The sequence below is a fragment of the Dermacentor andersoni genome, chromosome 11 (assembly GCF_023375885.2).
Source record: "Dermacentor andersoni chromosome 11, qqDerAnde1_hic_scaffold, whole genome shotgun sequence".
Classification (NCBI taxonomy): Eukaryota; Metazoa; Arthropoda; class Arachnida; order Ixodida; family Ixodidae; genus Dermacentor; species Dermacentor andersoni.
In genome coordinates, this window is record NC_092824.1 from 83,099,915 (window position 1) to 83,118,835 (window position 18,921).

At 45.3% G+C, this 18,921-nt stretch overlaps 1 protein-coding gene across 2 annotated transcripts in view; it reads right to left on the minus strand.

Annotated features, from left to right (window-relative positions):
• LOC126517959 (E3 ubiquitin-protein ligase rfwd3.S-like) overlaps window positions 1-18,921 on the minus strand; it is a 56,176-nt gene that overhangs the window by 10,129 nt on the left and 27,126 nt on the right. For both annotated transcript variants that reach the window (XM_050167788.3, XM_055064805.2), the window contains 3 exons: window positions 16,953-17,159; window positions 14,437-14,534; window positions 1,665-1,756 (listed from right to left, as the gene is read on the minus strand). In XM_050167788.3, coding sequence (XP_050023745.2) covers window positions 1,665-1,756; window positions 14,437-14,534; window positions 16,953-17,159 — 397 coding nt within the window. The remainder of the gene's footprint in view (window positions 1-1,664; window positions 1,757-14,436; window positions 14,535-16,952; window positions 17,160-18,921) is intronic.

Sequence of the window (18,921 nt, forward strand, 5' to 3'; positions counted from 1 at the left end):
ACATGCAACATTTAGGACATGACACAACAGCATTTACAACAGCTTCTTTTTGTTTCAATGCAATGGTCTTCCGCAAACACTTCCCATTTGGCTTGCTCATACTGTCAAGAAACTAGCAAAACAATACCGTGGTCAAACGCTACAATGCGAATGAAGTGTGTCATTTTATTGCAACACGTCATTTTATTACAACACTTGTCAACAATGCGAATGAAGCGTGTCATTTTATTACTACTTTGTGACTGGGACAGTGTTGGGTTACCTCCATGACTTTCAAAGATAGTTTCACTTTCATGAGACTTTGCAAACCTGTCGAAGCATACAGCCTACAGAGCTTGGCCCAGCACCAGAACCACTGTCAGCTGCATACGTGGGCGTGTTTGGCCCATGAAAGTGAAACTATCTGATACACCCTTCTCTTGTGGCCCCGCCGCTGCTGTGGCCCCACTCTGCAAGCCTGCACCGGCTTGACTTGGCCGCCTCATTCACGCAATCTTGGAGGTCTCGCCTAGCTGCGTCAGCCACCACAGCGTGCCACAATGACAGATAGAAGTAGAGGCACTGGTTTCATAGCATGCCGATTGCCATTATGACTGAACTGTTACAAATCACCACTCTTTAGCTGAATTTCAGAGTCAGCGGCGAAAGATACGATTTCATGTAGTGTCAACGATATCCTCACATCAGTGGTACGAAGTGAAGCCAGCAACGCTTTCAAGTCCCCTCCTCCCCCGCAGCTGATGGTATCGTCGACAGTGGGATGATGCAATTATGACAAGCGCCGGCAGCGGGAAGCGAATGCTTTGTCTGCCTCTCACCTAAACAGATCTCCGAAACTCAAGATTACGCAATCTCCAGCACTAAACATGCAGCAAGATAGCACACAACGACACGCCATGTCGGCTCGCCCAGTTTTTGCACGCGCAGCAGGTTACCTCCAAAACAGTGCGGCCGGGCTGTAAATGTGCTCAGCCACACTGACAGCCATACACAGCTACAGCCACCCTAGAAAAGGAGATGCACGCCAACCTGCCATACCACCCCCTCCCCTCCCCCCACTTTTTTGTTATAGGATTTCATTATGTTAATGTTTGTTGTATTGAGGTTTAACTGTACTTACACTGGCTCCCATCGACTGCTGTGGCAGCAACAGTACAATGCATGTTGGTGATGAGTGAGCAAATGATATGTTTAAAGTTGAAAAGCTGAGTTAGTTGGCTCTAGTTGAGAGTAAATATTTTTCTGGCAGAAGACATGGACAAGCAAAGGGAGGACAACACGATGCACAATTAAAAATTTAAGTGAGAACAAGGCAGAAGCAAGTGCAAGATATTTGGTTAGCATTGTCAGAATTAAAAAGAAACATCATTATAATGTATGTAATTGGTGGCACAAACCTGCTTAGATGCAGTAGTCCTTGTCTCCTTTACCACTCTACATGCCTTTTTTTTTTTTTTTCTCTTCATGTAAGCACTGTGATGCACAAAAATACGACACTACAAATTTTAGCATACAGTGGTTATGATAACAATGCCCCACGCAACAAAGAATGCTTTAGGATATACAAAGCATCATAAGAAGAGGTAAAAAGAAAACTGTGAGGCCTTTGTCACATCCTGACCACAATTATAGACCAAATATGAGACAGACAACAGGTCACTCACAGAGTGTGTCATGTAAGGAGTCCTAGCACTTGGTCTGCAGCTCATCAGTAGGTGTCGTGTATTGTGCTCATAACTGATAGAAATGCAGTTGCCTGTGGGAGAAGAAGACAGAGGGCAATCAATAAATCAATCAATCAATCAGACAAGTCAATGCAACAACTGCACAATGAAGGAAACGAAGCACATGTTCACATTTTTAGACTTGCAAGTAAGCATCAATTCACTGACAACAAAGCTGAAAAGCTGCTCATTACCAGCTGATAAACTCAACTGAAACAAACTTGTGTTAACTGAACTGAGGTTCAGACAGTCAACACTCTACCAATGCAGATGGCCACAGGCATTGAAGCTAAAGTCACTGCTTCAACAGCATGCCATCACTTCTTCGACATGTTTTCTTGCACAACGAAAAAGAGCTGCATGGTTGAGGCCTTACAATGTGCCTAACCGAATTCTGGAAGCACTGTAAAAGATAGTGTCAGACAATTGAAATCCAAATTTATTAATCCTTTTTATCAGACAGCTGTTGAAAGTTGGAAACTGAGTCCGCCTTATCCGTTACATTTCTTGATCCATTCTTTCCTTTACACTGATGAGGACGGCGACAGTGAGCTGGTCAAGAACTAGGTGAGCTGAACTCTCAGCAGTGCTCTCGTGAACCATAGTTCAGTTGAACCTCAGTGATGCAGCTTTCGCACAGACACTCTGGTGCCTTGGAGGAAGAAAAAAAAGAGACTAGAAGGGAGCATTCCGAGTGAATAAGGTTGAGGAGAATTCTTGCCAGTCCAAGTGAGCCCAGCCTGGCTGAGCAGGATTTTGGCGAGTCCGAGTCCGAGTGAGCCCTAAGCAAAAAATATTGTCACGTGGTAGTGACTGTCAAGAATACGGTAGCAAAACTGTGAACTGCGAAACTAACTCTTTATTGGGCGAACCTGTGCCCAGAAAAACAGGCTACACTCAAAGCACAACGATAGCAGTGAACGCAGTCAGCGATCGACGAAAATCTGTTCAGCGGGTCAAGCGCACTGGCTTTTTACACAAGTCATCGAAGGTTCCAGAGTAATTACTGGCGCCCACGTGTCTTTCAGAAAGTGCTACACAATTCATGTTGCGCATACATGCAATCAGATTACACAAGGTTCGGTGACAAGAGACAGCAGATAGAACCATCGATAACATTCGAGAAACTTCGGATACATGCAGGCGCGACCTGCACTGAGCGATAACATTTGTTAGATGTTGAAACGCGGTCACCCAATAAAGATAAACAAGTACACATATCAATGGTGTGGCAGAAGAAGCGAGTCTTTTCCTCTGCAAAGATAGCAACGTTCTCGTTCACCAGCTGCGTGCGGGTTTCCAGCAGAGCTTGGGCTTGCTCTTTGCCAAGATGCTCATGAAGGTCTGCAGTAAGCCGTTGCAGAACAGGTCCCATGTAGTCAGGGTCAATGCTCGGTTTTGAAACCTCGTCCTGGCGGCGTCTTCTAAGGCGAAGTACACATCCCGCAGCTTGTCGTCGGAGTTCCAGTTTTTTAATGCAGCGACCCTTTCGTATGTTTCCAGCCAGTTATCCAGTCTTCAAATGATGATCCACGGACAGTTGGTGGTGGCTCCCTGGGCTGTTGCAGCACGATGGAGGACACTGGCGCTGCCATTGGGGTCGTAGACTTGGCCATGATCTTCTTGGTTGTCTCAGGTAGAAGTCCGTGTTCAGCGGGCAGCTGTTTTAGCCTGTGGTTGCTTGATGGTTTGGGACAACGTTGGTGTTTTCTTCGCGGTCCGGGCTTTGACCAGGACTAGTCGGGGTTGTTTGGCTCATGAACGGAAAGCACCTCTACCAGATGTCACGTGGTAGTGGCAGTCACGAACACAGTGAACTGTGACTCGTGACGCTAACTCTTTATTGGGCGAACCTGTACCCAGAAAAACAAGCTATACTCAAGGCCCAATGATAGCAGCGAACACAGTTGGCGATCATTGAAAATTTGATCAGCGGGTCAAGCACATCAGCTTTTATAAATAAGTCATCGATGGTTCCAGAGTAATTGCTGGCACATGCATGTCTTCCAGAAAGTACTACACAATTCGCGTCGTGCATACATGCAATCAGTTTACGCAAGGTTCGGTGACAATAGACAGCGGATAAAACCATTGATAGCACTCGAGAAACTCCTGATACATGCAGGTGTGTCCTGCGCTGAGCGATGACATTTGTTAGATGGTGAAATGCGGTCAACCGATAAAGATGAACAAGTACACATATGAATATAATTTGTGAGAGAGTCTGAGCAAGTCCCATTTATTTTGCCGACCTACGGCGCCACGTGCAGCAAGAGTGTCACAATATTTAGCCCAAACTGTCCTTGTTTCAGAAACATCAATGTCCTCACCTTCCCTTACTTTTTTCTTTAATGCAGGAAACTCACTGAGATGTCAATTGCCTGCTTCTTTCATTGCTAAAGGCTATAAGTATGAAGTTGTAAATTATGTAATACAATGTGAATGCAAGCGCTCTTTCTGACAAAAAAACAAAAACAAGAAGTGCACAAAAAAAAGGGATCCAGCACAGAACAGTGCAGTCGGTGTTCATATTGTTGGCATCTCAATGGCCGGTTCTGCCCTGCATCCTCAAGGCCACTTAATATAGTTTCACTCGAATACTATAAGGGATAACGAGTTCTTGCAGTCTAGAGGAAAATACACTGATGTAAATGGGAGGCTTGTGTGAATTGTGATTTACCAAACCACAGTTGTTGTTGAAGCTGACATAGTACATATTTTAGCACCTGCTTCATCGCAAACAGCTCAGATACCATGTTGATGACCTTACTCGCTCTTGATGCCAATAAAATGTCTGGTCTGTGGAAGGAACAAAAATACCACAGGAAGAGCTATGTTGCATAGAGGAGCCGTCAGTAAATATGTGCTTCGTAGTGGAGTACTTCACACTCATGTAGGCCAGTGCTGTGTGTAATATAGCTGCTTGAGGCATGTTCTTCATGGACTTTATTCCAGGGATGTACTTTCGAATGTGTAGAGGAAACAGATCCACGGAGGGAACTGTAGTGGCATGATCTGTGGTGCCTGTTTGAGAATAGCAAGTCGAATTTTGCCAACAGCGTGCCCAAATCAGGAACTGTTTTGTGTTCCGATATTACTCAAGAAAGGATTCTTGTGTCGGACTATGTGCTTTATATGTATGCGGGTCGTTTCCTGGATTCGTAGCAGCTTAAGACATACACTAAGCCTCAGCTACGGTCCCTATATAAGATGAACCCTTCAGAAGACTGCGACAAGCATGCAAGTTACTGTTATGTGCCGCTTCCAAGCTTTTCTTATTAGTTGAGGACAGTTGCTGCAGAATAGGAAGTCTATAGTGCAAGAGGCCATCAACATAAGCATTATGAAGCATCACCATTGACCGGCAGTTGCTACCCCACCAGGGTCCAGCAAGAGAAATAATAATCTGGAATTCACCAGAGATTAGCCCTCGTAATATTTTCACTTCCGGTGCCCAGCAGAGGTTACAATTGATAACGAGACTGAGGAGGTGTTGTAGGGAAGGGCTCGATCACCAAGTATCAGTGGGTAGCCATCCATACGCTTGCAAGTAAAGGCCATAGCAACGTTCTTTTCTGGTGATAAATGTAGCCCTCGTGATGTAAGATACGATGACATGTTGGAAAGTGCTCGCTGTAGTCACTGCTGAATTACTCAACGAGATTGTGACGCACTCCATATACAGATGTCATCAGCGTACGGCGTCATATGTAGCCCAGTTGGTAGGCTCTTTTTCAAGCAAATGGGAGTGGTGTTGAATAGTAAAGGGCTAAGGACTGCCCTTGGATTGTAGCGCGAAGTGACACAGACAGGACGAGCTCCTGTCTGCTCCTTTCTGTGTCCGTGTCACTTCGTGCTACAATCCAAGATCATGTTACCGTACCAACTCGCCCAACTTTCTATCCTTCTGTAAGGACTGCCCCTTGCAGAACTCCTTTTTTAACAGCATAGCAAGATGTCAGGCCTCCTGAAGTTGCCATGCAAAGCTGCCATCCTTCAAGATAGTTCAATAGCCATGTATAAAGGTGTTCTCCAAAGCCTACAGCTTCAAGGGCCTCAAGAACTGAATGATATAAAACAAAATCAATGGCGGCTTTGATGTCAAGGAACATGACAATTGGAATATGCCCAGTAGTTAGATGCTCTTCTACGGAGGAAATCAGGGATATTATATTGTCCAGTGCTGATCTACTCTGCTGAAAGCCACTAATTTCCTTGGGATGGATGCCTCACAATTCAAGGAACCATGTTATTCGCTTATGAATCATTTTTCTATTAGTTTCCCAACCAGGCACGTACCCGGGGGGGGGGGGGGATGGGGGGGTGGCCCGCGCTCCCACCCCCTCGAAATTTTTGGCATATCCCCCTCCTCCCCGCCCACGCCACTACTCCTCGCACACATTCCTAAAGCACTGCAAAATCAATTTTGAGACTTGACAGCTATTCGGCGATCAACATTTTGCTGCCTTTTCCACTCCTTTTGGATGGCGGTAGTTATCGGCATCTCTTGGGGTGTGAAGGCTAGTTTTCTCACCGATTCGGTGCCCGCGCAATTAACTCGAGATGCGTTCAATTGTCACCATGTATTCAATGGTTGTGCACATCGCTGTTGCTTCGTTAGTTCAACCTTCTTTGTTTAGACTAATCCAGGGACCAGGAAAGGGATTCGGTTCGTAGTCAGCTGGTTTGTATGCTCATGGAGCAAGCTGCGGTCGGAGAAAACGCCAGTTGCGTTTAACTTCTCATTTTGCTTCATTATTTCCTCAAGTGAAAACTTGCCGTGATGCTGGCAGATCCTCAGAACCATATACCCGCAATATGGGTTAGGTAAGGTGGAAAATAAAATAATGCAAAACAGCATCCATCATCAAACCCTGCAATAATCGTTAAACCCATAAGAAACATAACTGTAATCCATTACCTTGTCTGGTTTTTCCCTAATTGTACAGCACTTCTTGTGTGAAATTGGCAGATGGAAACAAGAGTCGCAAGGAATTGAGAAATTAAGCAATCTACTCAGGGAAAGAGCAGAGGCAACAGCCAAACAGGTATGAAAGGCGAAAATTAACACAACCGTCGTTTGTGAAAATATTTATGAATCAGCATCTGTTTATTTAAAAAGGAATAGAGAAAACGGCGCTGGAAGTGGAGAAGAATTCTGCATATTTTAAATGACAATTACACAGTTATCAGTCAACCTGCCTGACATAGCAGCTTCTCTGCTGTGCTTATGTAGGCGTTCTTGTAACCTTCCACGATGGGCGCAGTGCGTTTAGAACCTCAGCATCCTGCCCTCTATACGGTTGTATGGGACTGGCAGCCACGCATTGTTATGCAACTTCCCAAATAACAATGCGAGTCGGTTTTGGCACTTAACTTGGTAGAGCAGTAAATGAGGAATCTAAAAGAAGCTGCGATTTCCACAAATATATATTCCTCTACAATTCTTCTAGAGCTAATTCAAAATATGCTACTAGAAATCTTTATTTTACACTTTCGCTTCTTTACTTGTTCATGCCAGTGTTTTTCTTGCATTTCTTTTCTGCGCGAGTCCATTTGATGTGGTTCCTTGTTTTCCAAGTATTCACATTCACATTATTCACATTTGTACTAGTAAACGTACCCCCCTCCCCTCATTGGTATAAAAAGGTTGCCATATTTGTATAAAAAAGTGATGGGAAAGGCGCGCTACAGCTTGATAGCCGACTTTGTCGAGGCCGGGAGGAGACTTTTTGTTGATATTAGCTATAGCCGCTGAAAGTTCTTCCATTGTGAAGGCGAAATCCGTGCCATCCATAGAAGTTCACGTAGGTTGTTTGTCAGCTGAAGACGCTGCGTGTACCACGATACCCAGATCCAGAAATAAGCCTACAGTATTCTTCTCCAGTTTGTTTCACGGTTACTCCGTGTTAATGAGAGCGCGATCCCACGGATCGCACATGGAGATGACTTATGCATACCAGTTACCAGCTGTCGAGCAGGCACGTCTCGGCTTAAGCAACCTATGGATTCGCTGTCTCGTTTATACAAAGCAATTAATTATTTGACCCATCTGAACATGTTTGGATTTCCCCAATACAATGCTTGGTGCCGTAGCATTGCCTTTAGCTCTTTCAACGAGCACTACACTCTACCAAAGGTATCTGGGTTGTGCCCTTCCTGTATTTCATTATTTTTATCATTGTGCATCAGATGTGACCATATTGTATGACATCTGGTGTGCATGTATTAAATAAAGAAATAATGTAAACAAGCCCATTTAGTGCCACACAGAACTTGCGAGACTTTTCATTTAACTTTTTTTAATAGAAATTGTCAGTATTTAATAGTTGGTACGGTATTCAATGACTGTTTTTCTGGAGTATTCATATTAGATTTAAAAATTTCACTATCTGAATGCCTCTATAAATATTTATTGCTGCCATGGGCCAGGGAGCCCATTTCTCCCATTTCATGAGAAAACCTGCACGAGTTCTTGTAAAACTTCATTTCTAACCGGAACAGAACCAGAACAAAATCAGCGCAATGAACCTGAACCAAACCAGTATTTTTTAATTTCGACATCCTAGATAACCTTCAAAAAAAGGACTTCAACCCCAGAACATTGGCAAAAATGAGTACTGCTCATTACATGCTGACAAAGGGAGTAGCGCTGCTTCCTGGCATAGCAAGTTTCTCGCACATTATCTACACACATCCACTCCAACTCACACTCAAGCTTACACCCACTCTATCGCCCACATGTAAAAAATAAACTGGGCACAGTCCTGAATCAATGCACCGAAGCATGGGTGACAAACTACATCGAGAGCACTCAAATGTTTGAAGCTGAACCTTTCACAAGTCACAGAGTAAGCAAGTGACCAGTGGTAATGCGTCTTTGCTACAAGCTATTACAAAGTGCAGAACCTCTACGAGAGCCTGGCTGCTGTTGCTGTAAATGAGTTCAGTGCCAAGAGAAACGTTTGAAGTCTGCTGCTCTTTGTGTAGGAGCTACTTTTGAACTTCGCAAGCCTGCTTAGAATCATGACTAGCCAGCGCAGAGGCAGCAGCCAATCAGAGACTGCCTAGCATTGCAAACTGTGATATTTATTGGGCTGCTCATTGGTTGCACCAGCTTTGCAACACGAGATGATGCTAGACAACACCACATTTCTGCAAGCTTTTCATGACGCATATACTCATATTTCAAATGTAAAACCTTGCACAAAGGCTGCTCTAAACCATATGAAACTAGGCTTCCTGTGCACTCCAAGATTTCAATGCAGTTGGCCATTAACCCTTTCACTGTCGGGTGTTTCTGGCCGTGATGCATCCCCAGTGTCGGCTTGGTTTCGGGAATATCAGGGAACGAGCATAGCGATTCATTTTGATTATGATGACGATACAAATAACACAGTCGACGGAATACGCACATTTTAGTCTTCAGCAGGTGTCGCTAATAAACAAGATTGAGACAAATAAGGAACACACAAAAAAAGAACCACTGCTCTCAGTACTTCTTCAGAGTGTGGTAGATCCTGAAGTATGACTCCAAGCACAAGCTTTTGTCGCACTCGGCGCACATAACACAGGTGTCTTTCCTTTTCTTTTCCCCTCGAACAATGTTCGGACACACGTGACACCTCCACTGGGCGCGGCTCCCTTTGGCTTCGCTTTGAGGGACCATCTGGGGAAAGTGTCATGCTGCGAGCCTCGTCACCGCCCTGCTTTCCACCTCTTCTCCTAGCAGCATGGTACTCTTGTATCAGTTGATACACAACATTCAAGCGGAATTCACCAAATGTTTTGCATCCACCATTTTCATACAACAGGACGAAGGCATTTAGGAGGCATATATCCATATGAAAAAAAAAAAAACTTTTTGTTCCACTTGAAGCTCTTCCTAATGCTTTCAGCGAAACTTATCACTATGTCCGTCTTGCGACACATGCGTTCTTTCACTTGTTCTCATCTATGACCCTATCCACCTTGCCCGTGTCTTCGAGACGAGCATCATGCATCGACGTCAAGACATGTACATGCCTCTTGTCATGCCATTCGAGCGCAAAAAGAGTCTTGATATGAAACGAGTCCACTTCCCCTTTTTTCATCTTTTTTGATAAATTTGGAAGCCCCTTTCTGTTGGTCCGGAGAGTTCCACATTCGTTGTTTTTTTATCTTGAAGACAGTTGAACAATGCTGGACTACGGTACCAATTATCTACAAATAGTGAATGTCCTTTTCCGAGGTAGCCTTCAAGTAGTTCTAGAACAATACAGTCAGAGAATTCCAATTCTTTGGCCATGGTCAAATTTGTCGTGGCTCCAATATACACAATAAATTTCAGAATGTAGCCGGTTTTGACGTCGCATAGAACAAACAACTTGGCATCAAAGTGGTGCCCCTTTGAAGGAATGTATTGCCGAAATGACAGCCACCCATTCTATAGCATCATAGACTCATCATCTGTGCACAGGTCTTGGTGCGGAATTAGTAGGCTACTAAGCTTGCTCTAAATTGTTTACACAAATGGGCGCACCATTCTCAGCTGATCTCCAATATCTGTGGGGGCGCTTAGATGCAGGAGCTGCAGGAGGAACAGGAAGCAGTTCAACGAAAAAATGGTTGCGAAAAATGGTGTGTGCAACCAAGGGTTCGTGCTCCCATAGTCTTGCAAGGCATTCTTTCTGACCAGGCCCATCAGCAGAATGAGCGCAAGGAAACAGTACATTTCTGCCACATCTGTCTTCTACCTAAGCTTTCAGCGGCGACGGGGGTGCAACTACTTGTGCGTTTGTCATCAGTCGCGTGAACCGGTTCGTTTTGCTCACGATGTGTGAAACGATTGCAACATCGAAAAACAGCTTGGAATAATCAACTTCTTGCGAATCTGGTTGAAGAGTTGCGCTCGCGGACAGTCCGGAATGTGATGCGTCGCAAGGAAACAGCGTGGTTGAAAAATCGCTTTTCTTCCGCATATTTTCGATTTGCCGTGCACGCTTCCTGGATGACGGCCCCACCGTTTTAACATCAGAATCTGACGCTGCGGAACTTGCCCCTTCCTCAGATGAGAAGCTCTCACAATCCGAATCTGAGCTCGACTCGTATTCGGAATTGGAAGAGCCATCGCTTCAATCCACAGTTGAAGGCCCCCCCGCGGTCAGCCATCCAAAAGTAACCCCGTGCACGGAGGGAGCCCTTTCAGTGGTTCACACAACACAGAGAAATGGCACGTTGTGAAATGAACATGACAGAGATGGAAAGGGGATACAACAACCTTGTTTGCCGAGGATAGAAGCAAGCGAGGCCACAGCGAGCAAGTGAAAGCAGTGACCGAGTCCTGTTTCGGTCTATTGGAGAGGCAACAGCGTGCGCCCCTGAACTTGAAGCGCAGTAGCAGTCACGCCAACAGAAAAAAAAAAAAATTGCAAACCTGCGACAGATGGCAAAACAACCCTTCTATTAGAAATTACACCATGCCCTCCAGCAAAAAAAGGGTGTGCGCGGTCGATCCGTACTCTTCAATATGCATACCAGCTGTGGGGATGCGAGACTCTCCCGCATCCCCTGATACATTATTTTCCTGCATAGTTGTCGTCTCCTGTAATCCGGCTTCACCATGTTGCTTGACGACAGTGGTCAGTATGCTTGCAGTGTAGTACAAGAGATGGCACAAGTGTCGTGCTGCTAGCGCTACCTAACGACAGAGTTAGTCACGTACGACAAGGAGTAGGCTCTTCTTCCTTGGCTAGGGGTCGGCTCTGTGACGCGGACGTTCTGCGCGTGCACCAATCCATGCTTCTGTGAGACCGTCTCGCTAGGCCTACCCCAGAATGGACGAACATGATCGTTCAAATGCGCCATAGTTCACGTTACCGTACGCGCGAACTAGCGTTGGTGTCCAGCATGGGGCGAACATATCCGCTCATTATCCGGTCGCTGTGAGCCGGAATTCCGCAATTTGTCGCGCGCCCATCGACATGTTTTGTGGATAGCAAGTCGGCTAGCAGGCATTAGTCTATGAAAGGTGCAATAAATGCCCTTGCGATTGTTTGCACTACTCTGTTGTCGTTCCTTTGTCCCAAGAGCACGGGTGAGAACCTCAAACAATACAGTGCAGAGCAAAAACACAAGATTCCAGAATGATTCGACAGATGGCGCAACCAGTTCAAGCATGCCAGCTTTGTGCTTCTGCACAAATTTTTGAACGTACAATGGAGAATGTACTGGTACGTCAGTGACACTGCAGGGGGAGAAACTAAAAGATGTACAGATATGTCAGTGACAGCAAAAGGGTTAATGGCATGGCCAGTACGAATGAAATCCTTATGGGGATCAAAATAAGAAATGTACGTCTTGGTCTTCATGACTCAACTCCCGAATGGCCAATACAGTCGATCCCGGATATATCAAACCTGGATATAACGAATTATTGCCTATATCGAACTGTTGAAAAACCCCCTTGGGAATTCCATGCAAAAGAATAGCGCTATTGTTGGCGTATATAGAACTCCCGTGCCCCGGCATATCGATGTATCTAACTCCGTGGTGAGCTGCGCCCCGGCAAGTGCGCTTCTCCCATCGCATCCTATCCTCGCAAGTGCGCTTCTCCTCCTCACCATAATCGTGATGCCCGCGATCAAGCGCGCGCCGCCCCCGCACTCTGAGAAAAGGGGTGTGGGTAAAAGGCACGTGACGAGGAGCACATGGAGTGCGATTGGGTGTGAAAGGGAAGCGGGAGGGAGAAACCACGCTTACCGCAGATGCCCGTTTCCTGTGTTTTGGTTGGCTGACACTGCTGGCGCAGTGAGACGAACGAGGTCAGTGCAGCTTGGGCTTGTGGTAGTGCGGAGACGCGGAGCGGTGCCTCTTTCGATTCGCTTTGTTCCTTCTGTTCACGAGGCCAACGCGAAGGCTTGAGACTCGTGTGGTGCAGTGCGTTTTTCTTTCCACTTTTGGCACGTGTTCTGGAGCCATGGCCGTAAAGAAACGCAAGAATTTGGATTTTTCAACAAAGGCGGACATCATTCGACGGTGGAGGCTGGTGAGAAAAAGTCGTCGGTCGCCGCGGCCTTCGGAATTCCTCGCAACACCCCGAGTACGATAGTCAAGCACAAAGCCGATGATAAGCTGAAGGCAGTGCAGTCCAGTCGCCCTGGAGCATGTCATGTGCGCATCCCAACTTTTGACAAGGTCGAGAAGGCATTGTATGCCTGGTTTTTGGAGACGTATGCCAAGAACATACCTGTTGACGGCCCAATGCTCATGGAGAAGGCCAAATGGTTTGCTGTGGTCTTTGGAGAAGAAAGCTTCACTGGTGGCACTGGTTGGCAGTAGCGATTTAAGAGTCGCTACAGCATCATCGGAAAGACCCTCTCGGGCGAAAGTTAGGCGACTAGCACAAGTCACCTAGAGAAGTGGTTGTCCAAAGAGTGGCCAAATATTTCCGACAGCTTTTCGCGTCGCAAATATTCAACACAGATGAGACGGCACTGTTTTGGCAAATGCTGCCAAACAAGACTCTGCATCTGAAGGGCACTGCATGCCATGGTGGAAAGAACAGCAAAATGCGCGTATCAATTTTGCTTACTGCAAATATGGATAGGTCATGCAAACTACGGCCGTATGTTATCGGAAAGAGCAGGTCGCCAAGCTGCTTTAAGAACGCGAAAGGCCTCCCGGTTCGATACGCATCCAATAAGAAAGCTTGGATGACACTCGATTCTTTCGTTGAGTGGCTGCAGGCGTGGGATGCCGAAGTGGAGAAGTCTGGCCGCAAAGTTTGTCTTCTTGACAATTGTTCGGCCGATCATGTTGTCTGCCCATTAAAGCAGATCACCCTCAAGTTTCTGCCGCCAAACACAACGGCAAAACTTCAGCCTCTCGACCAAGGCATTGTGAAAGCGTTTAAGGTTGGGTACAGACGACGACTGGCGCAGAGGCTCCTAATCAACCTTCGATTACGAATCAAACTCAAGGAGGACCTCCTCGGAGCCATTCAAATGCTGGCTGGTGCTTGGAACGATGTGAAAAGCACAATTGTGAACTGCTTCCGCAAAGCAGGCTTTGTGGTAGCTGCAGACGACGGATGTCTTGACAGTGAAGATGACGACGCCGGATGCCTGGACAGCGAATTTTGCGAGTTCTTGGCATTCCCAGGTGCCATCCCAGACGGCGTTACAGCACGCAATTTCGTCAGCGCTGACAACGGCATGCAAGCTGTAGCGGATCGCGCTGATGTGGAGATTGTGGCTGACATCATGAGTGACGAGGACGCAGACTCGAGCAGCAGTGAAGGTTCCGACGAAGAGGACCAACCACCATGCACTGCAGCTGAACTTGCATCAGCTTTCAGCAGTATTCGCCTCTGTTGTGGCACAATGGAAGAAGCTGGCCTTTCTCATTTGGACATTGTCAACAAGCTTGAGGACAGCTTAATGAACTTGATGGTGCAGAAGAAAAAGCAAGCAAACGTCACAGATTTTTTTTCTTCCGAAATAAAGTGCTCTAGTCATCGCACTGTGTTTTTGTTTTTTTATGTGCCTCGGAGGCACAGACCGGTAAGTTCCCATTAGTCACGACATCGGGAAACTGCCTTGAGATGTGTGGTGTTGTTAGAGAAGCTTTTGACATGCATATTTTATATTTCGAATTATCGATATACCAAACTATTTCGCAATCCCCTTCAAGTTCGATATATCCAGGATCAACTGTATATTGTAGTACTCACCTTCCATGTGGAGAGGGTGCACCTTAAACGCAGTGTCAGCCTGCTTTTCGAAGAAGGAGCACATCTGAAACTGGGACACCAGCAGGCCTGACGGGCTTCTGTAGCAGAGAAATGAAGGAAAATGTACGAGCAAATGTATGAACCATTCCAGGTGTAATTACAGCTCAAAGGACTTTGAAGCGAAATAAAATGATAGGGAAATAAACAAAATAAATAAAAGGAGGCTGCGAGGCCAATAAGGAGGGAGAAAGGAGAAAAGGAAGAGACCACTTTTAAATACAAGCACAGGTGAATATAGAACACTCAAAAAAGTAAACATGAAAAGTCGTTATATAGAATTATCCCTTATGCAGAGGAATTTATAAACATTTTTGAAGCTGCATCAAGAATTCGAATCAATACAAACACAACAAAGCAAAACAAAGCTGCATCTAGCAAGAATCATGCCCACACCCTGATTGGCCAAGTCCACATGGTGGCAAATGGCTCTGTAAGCTGGTCTTTCTGCATGGACAGACCACTTTTGTACCCTCTGCTGAAAACCGAACACAAAACAAAAAAATCATGTAGGTCCCATGCCCTGTAGGAATTGGTGTAAGAGAGGCTTTCATGAGCTAGCAAGACAAACCGGAGCATCACAATAAGAAATGCACAGTGGATTTCAGCGACGGACATATCCTGTAACGTTAGGTCATCAGCCACAGCAGCATACCGTGCAGAGCAAAGCAAGTTTTATTCAGGAGCAATGTTCACCTTTGGGAATACTATCACCTTTGCGAGATTTCACGTGACTCAGCACCACATATGTCAAAGTATACAGCCACAGGCATTCTGGGCACTATGCAAAAATGGCAAGCTTGGCACAACACCAGGAATGCTGTCAGTTGTATACACTGGCATGTCCAGTGCCGGGTCACAGGAAACATCGCGAAAGTGATTGTATGTCCGATAGTGACAGTGTCTATTCGGCAAGACAGCTGACGATGATGATGGCAATGTCGGCCTCCCCCGCAACTACACGCTAAATCGCAGGGAGGTAAGCAATGAAAGCTTCACTTTAAAGCAATTCCTTCCACCATGATGTGCATGGCGTGCATCTTTTCTCCTTGCGGCTGTGTACCAAGCTAAGTCATGCCATGCCAAGAACCCCTAAAAAAATTTTGTGTACTGGTATTGTTGAGAACTTACTCTCTCGCCATCCATGGTTACTATCCTGTATTGGAAAGAGCAAGACGCTTGCTAAGCTGGCTCTGACGGTAGACTGTTGCAAATACTACACATGTGGTTTTTGTTTAGTATCGTATTACATCGCAGAAGCTATTTCAGGACGAATTTTCATTGGGAAAAAAATGCACGCATTAGAATCAGGTAAATGCTGTTTTAATTCATACTGAGTTACCCTTCTCGCCTTAAAATCTCTCTGGGCCAGGCCAAAAATAGGTGTTTTTGACAGAAGATGACGTGTGTTTGGTGCATTCACTGTACCCTAAGCATTGCCAAGACAGATACTGCCACTACTGTAGTCACCAGTGGAATCGCCAGTGCAGTCATCCATGTGCATGCTGACCAGCCAAGTTCAAATTATACGGCGAAAATCAATTTCAGGGTTGAAAAAAAATGTTTGAGCCCACAGAAAAGTGTGGGTGCTGGCCGGGACCTTCAGTCGGGATTGATTAACTGAAAAATTGAATTAACCAGAGTCGTATTAACAGAAGTTTATCGTATTCCTTTGAAGGCGAACTGAAACGAAATCTTGGGCAGCATGAAGAGCCTAGTTCCCTAGATACAGTGCAGCCCCTTTGCATGACCTATGAGATTGGCCGCTGCCCATGATGCGCTGAAAAATGTCGAAGCCGATGTGCTGGGACAAATGTCCTATCTGCTAACCATCAGGTGAACACGTCATCTGCTTAGGTGCTATTAAAGGCTGCTAATCACAAAATTTGACAATTACCAACCCTGCAACATTTACAAGATTACTTCAGTAGTATACACTACTCATGTATTACCTATTTAGCCAATGTGAAATTTGGCAAGTCAGTTCTGCAGAATTCCGCAAAGTGGAGGAAGGTTCATGAAAGTAAAAATTGACATCCACCTGCATGTAGCACGAAGCTACAAAGAAAACCCACACAGGTTTCCTTTGTAGCTTCGTGCTGGTACATACGGGTGGATGTCAATTTTTCCTTTTGTGAATGTGAAATTTTGTTGCATTGGGCTTTTGGACCACACTGCGCTGTTATGGTCTAAGTGGCACATGTACATTGTGCCATTCAATATCAGGCTGCATGTCTAATACGGCAAAGAAAACAAAATCTTTCACGACACCCGTGGTCTCCAAAGCTCCTGCTTGCCATTGTATGTGCTTCCTGTTGCATTAAACAAATTAGGTAGAGATGCTCAAACGTTTTTAATGCTGTTGTCTAAAAACTTCTGTGAACAGCTACACTTTACAGCTGCTACAGAAGCTGGCCTCTGGCAACCAACAAACATGAAGAATGTGAAAGCTATGTCACCTGTCTTCGGCACATGATGGCCCCTTGGGAATGTGCTGCATGGCCACCACGGGCTCATAGCGATTGGTGGTGGGCAGCTTGCAGACAGGCTCGGATGTCACGCGTATGTCGTACTTCAGCACCGCGCCGTTTCGAAGGCCCACGTAAAAGCAGTTGCTGTCGTCCTTGTCCCACGCACAGCTCCAGGCTTCCACAGGCTGGTGGTAACTGAAACACGAAGGTGTCGCCATGTCCCCGACATGATAAAAAGGCGTGGGATGTAATAAAGCAGTCTTTCTCATTCCAAGGATTTCAAATTTCCGGGTGCGTTTCAGGGAGCTCAACAAAGTTTGTGGCCGTCATACTGGAGATGTTACCATCTACAAATGCCGACTACGGAAAGGATGAGCAAGAGGCAGTTACGTAAAGTATTCATCCTGGATATGTAGTCAGGTGAATGTGGAACTGTAGGGAAGTGGTTTGTTCACATTTTTGTAGTCGCTTCTTGAGAAAATTGACACTAGTTTGATGTACACTGTTGTGTCGTCGGACAGCAAAAAGCACCCACGATGCGAGTTTTAATTACCATGAGATCACATAAACATCTAGGACGTTGAATCAACGTGCCAGCCCATTAGACAAAGTTGCATCATTATCTATACACTGTAATCAGTTTACACCATAACAAACATGAGGAGAGGCTCACTTTGTCTCCGTATATGGAGATGCTGCCTTCCCAACCTGAGTTTGGTGTTAAAATAAAAGACAGGTTTTCTTGCTTGTAACATACCAGTAAGGAACAAGAACTGAATTAAAAAGTGGTTACTTCCCTCTGAACTGTCTTCAGGTCTCGGGAGATACAGTTAAACCTCGATGTAATGAACTTAATGAAAATCTCGCTATAACAGAGTATTTAACCTTTTATAACTTCTTGTCCATAGGGCGCCATGTATTTGGAACCTCAATATAACGAAGTTTGTTTACACTCGATTTCAATGTAACGAAATTTCACTGCCGCCGTGAAGGAATACAGAGATAATAGATGGAAACTTCTGCAGAAGCAGATGGTAAAATGGTTGAATTAGAAGCCGCTACTTACGAACGCACCTCTCAAATCGCGCGCCGCACGACCAAGAGTGGCGTGACCATAAATTCAGGCAAGCACCGCGACACTGCTTCGCTTTTAACATTTTTCCCTATTTCTCTGGATGCATAGGGAGCACAATCGCGGACGATGCATAGCACAGACACGAAGCACCTGGTGTCATCTCGTGATGTGCTGCGTCGACCTGCAATGCTCTCCGTGGCTTTCACAATCGGTGCATCGGTGCACGGGTGGTAGGCACTGCGTGGCAATTTTCCACGCAGTGCCTTTCCACGCAGTGCCTTTCCACGTGGTAATTTTTGTCATGTCTTGACATCGTTTGTTAAAGGGAACTTCGCAACACAAATGTCAATCTGCATGGAAAATGCCGTATAGAAGCCAAAATTTTGATCGTTGTGTCTGACATACGGTCGTAACATATTGTTATAAAATTACAGCTCGATATAATGAAGTCGGTAAACCGGCAATTTGCATTATTATGTCAAAATCTTTGTTTATATGTTATATTGTTTATAAGTTATATATGTTATACATGTTATATCGTTATATGTATATTGTTTAATGTTATATCAATATTTTATACAAATAAGTACAGTCCCCGATGAATTTTATTACATGAAAAGGGCGGCAATATTTTCCTAATCATTGAACAACTATAAAAAGCAACTTTGAGTGAGAAAAAAAAAACACATCTTGTTGAATTTGAGAGTCGGCGACGAAGGATACAGTTTCAAGCTTTACCGACAATGTGTTCACATCACTCGTAAGAAGAAAAGCCAGCCGCGCTTCCCCGTCAACTTCGACCCGACGGCTGATAGTATAGCACGCAGTAGCATGAAATTTATCACTACACTCAAGCACTTCTGGCACACAGCAAGTGTTGTC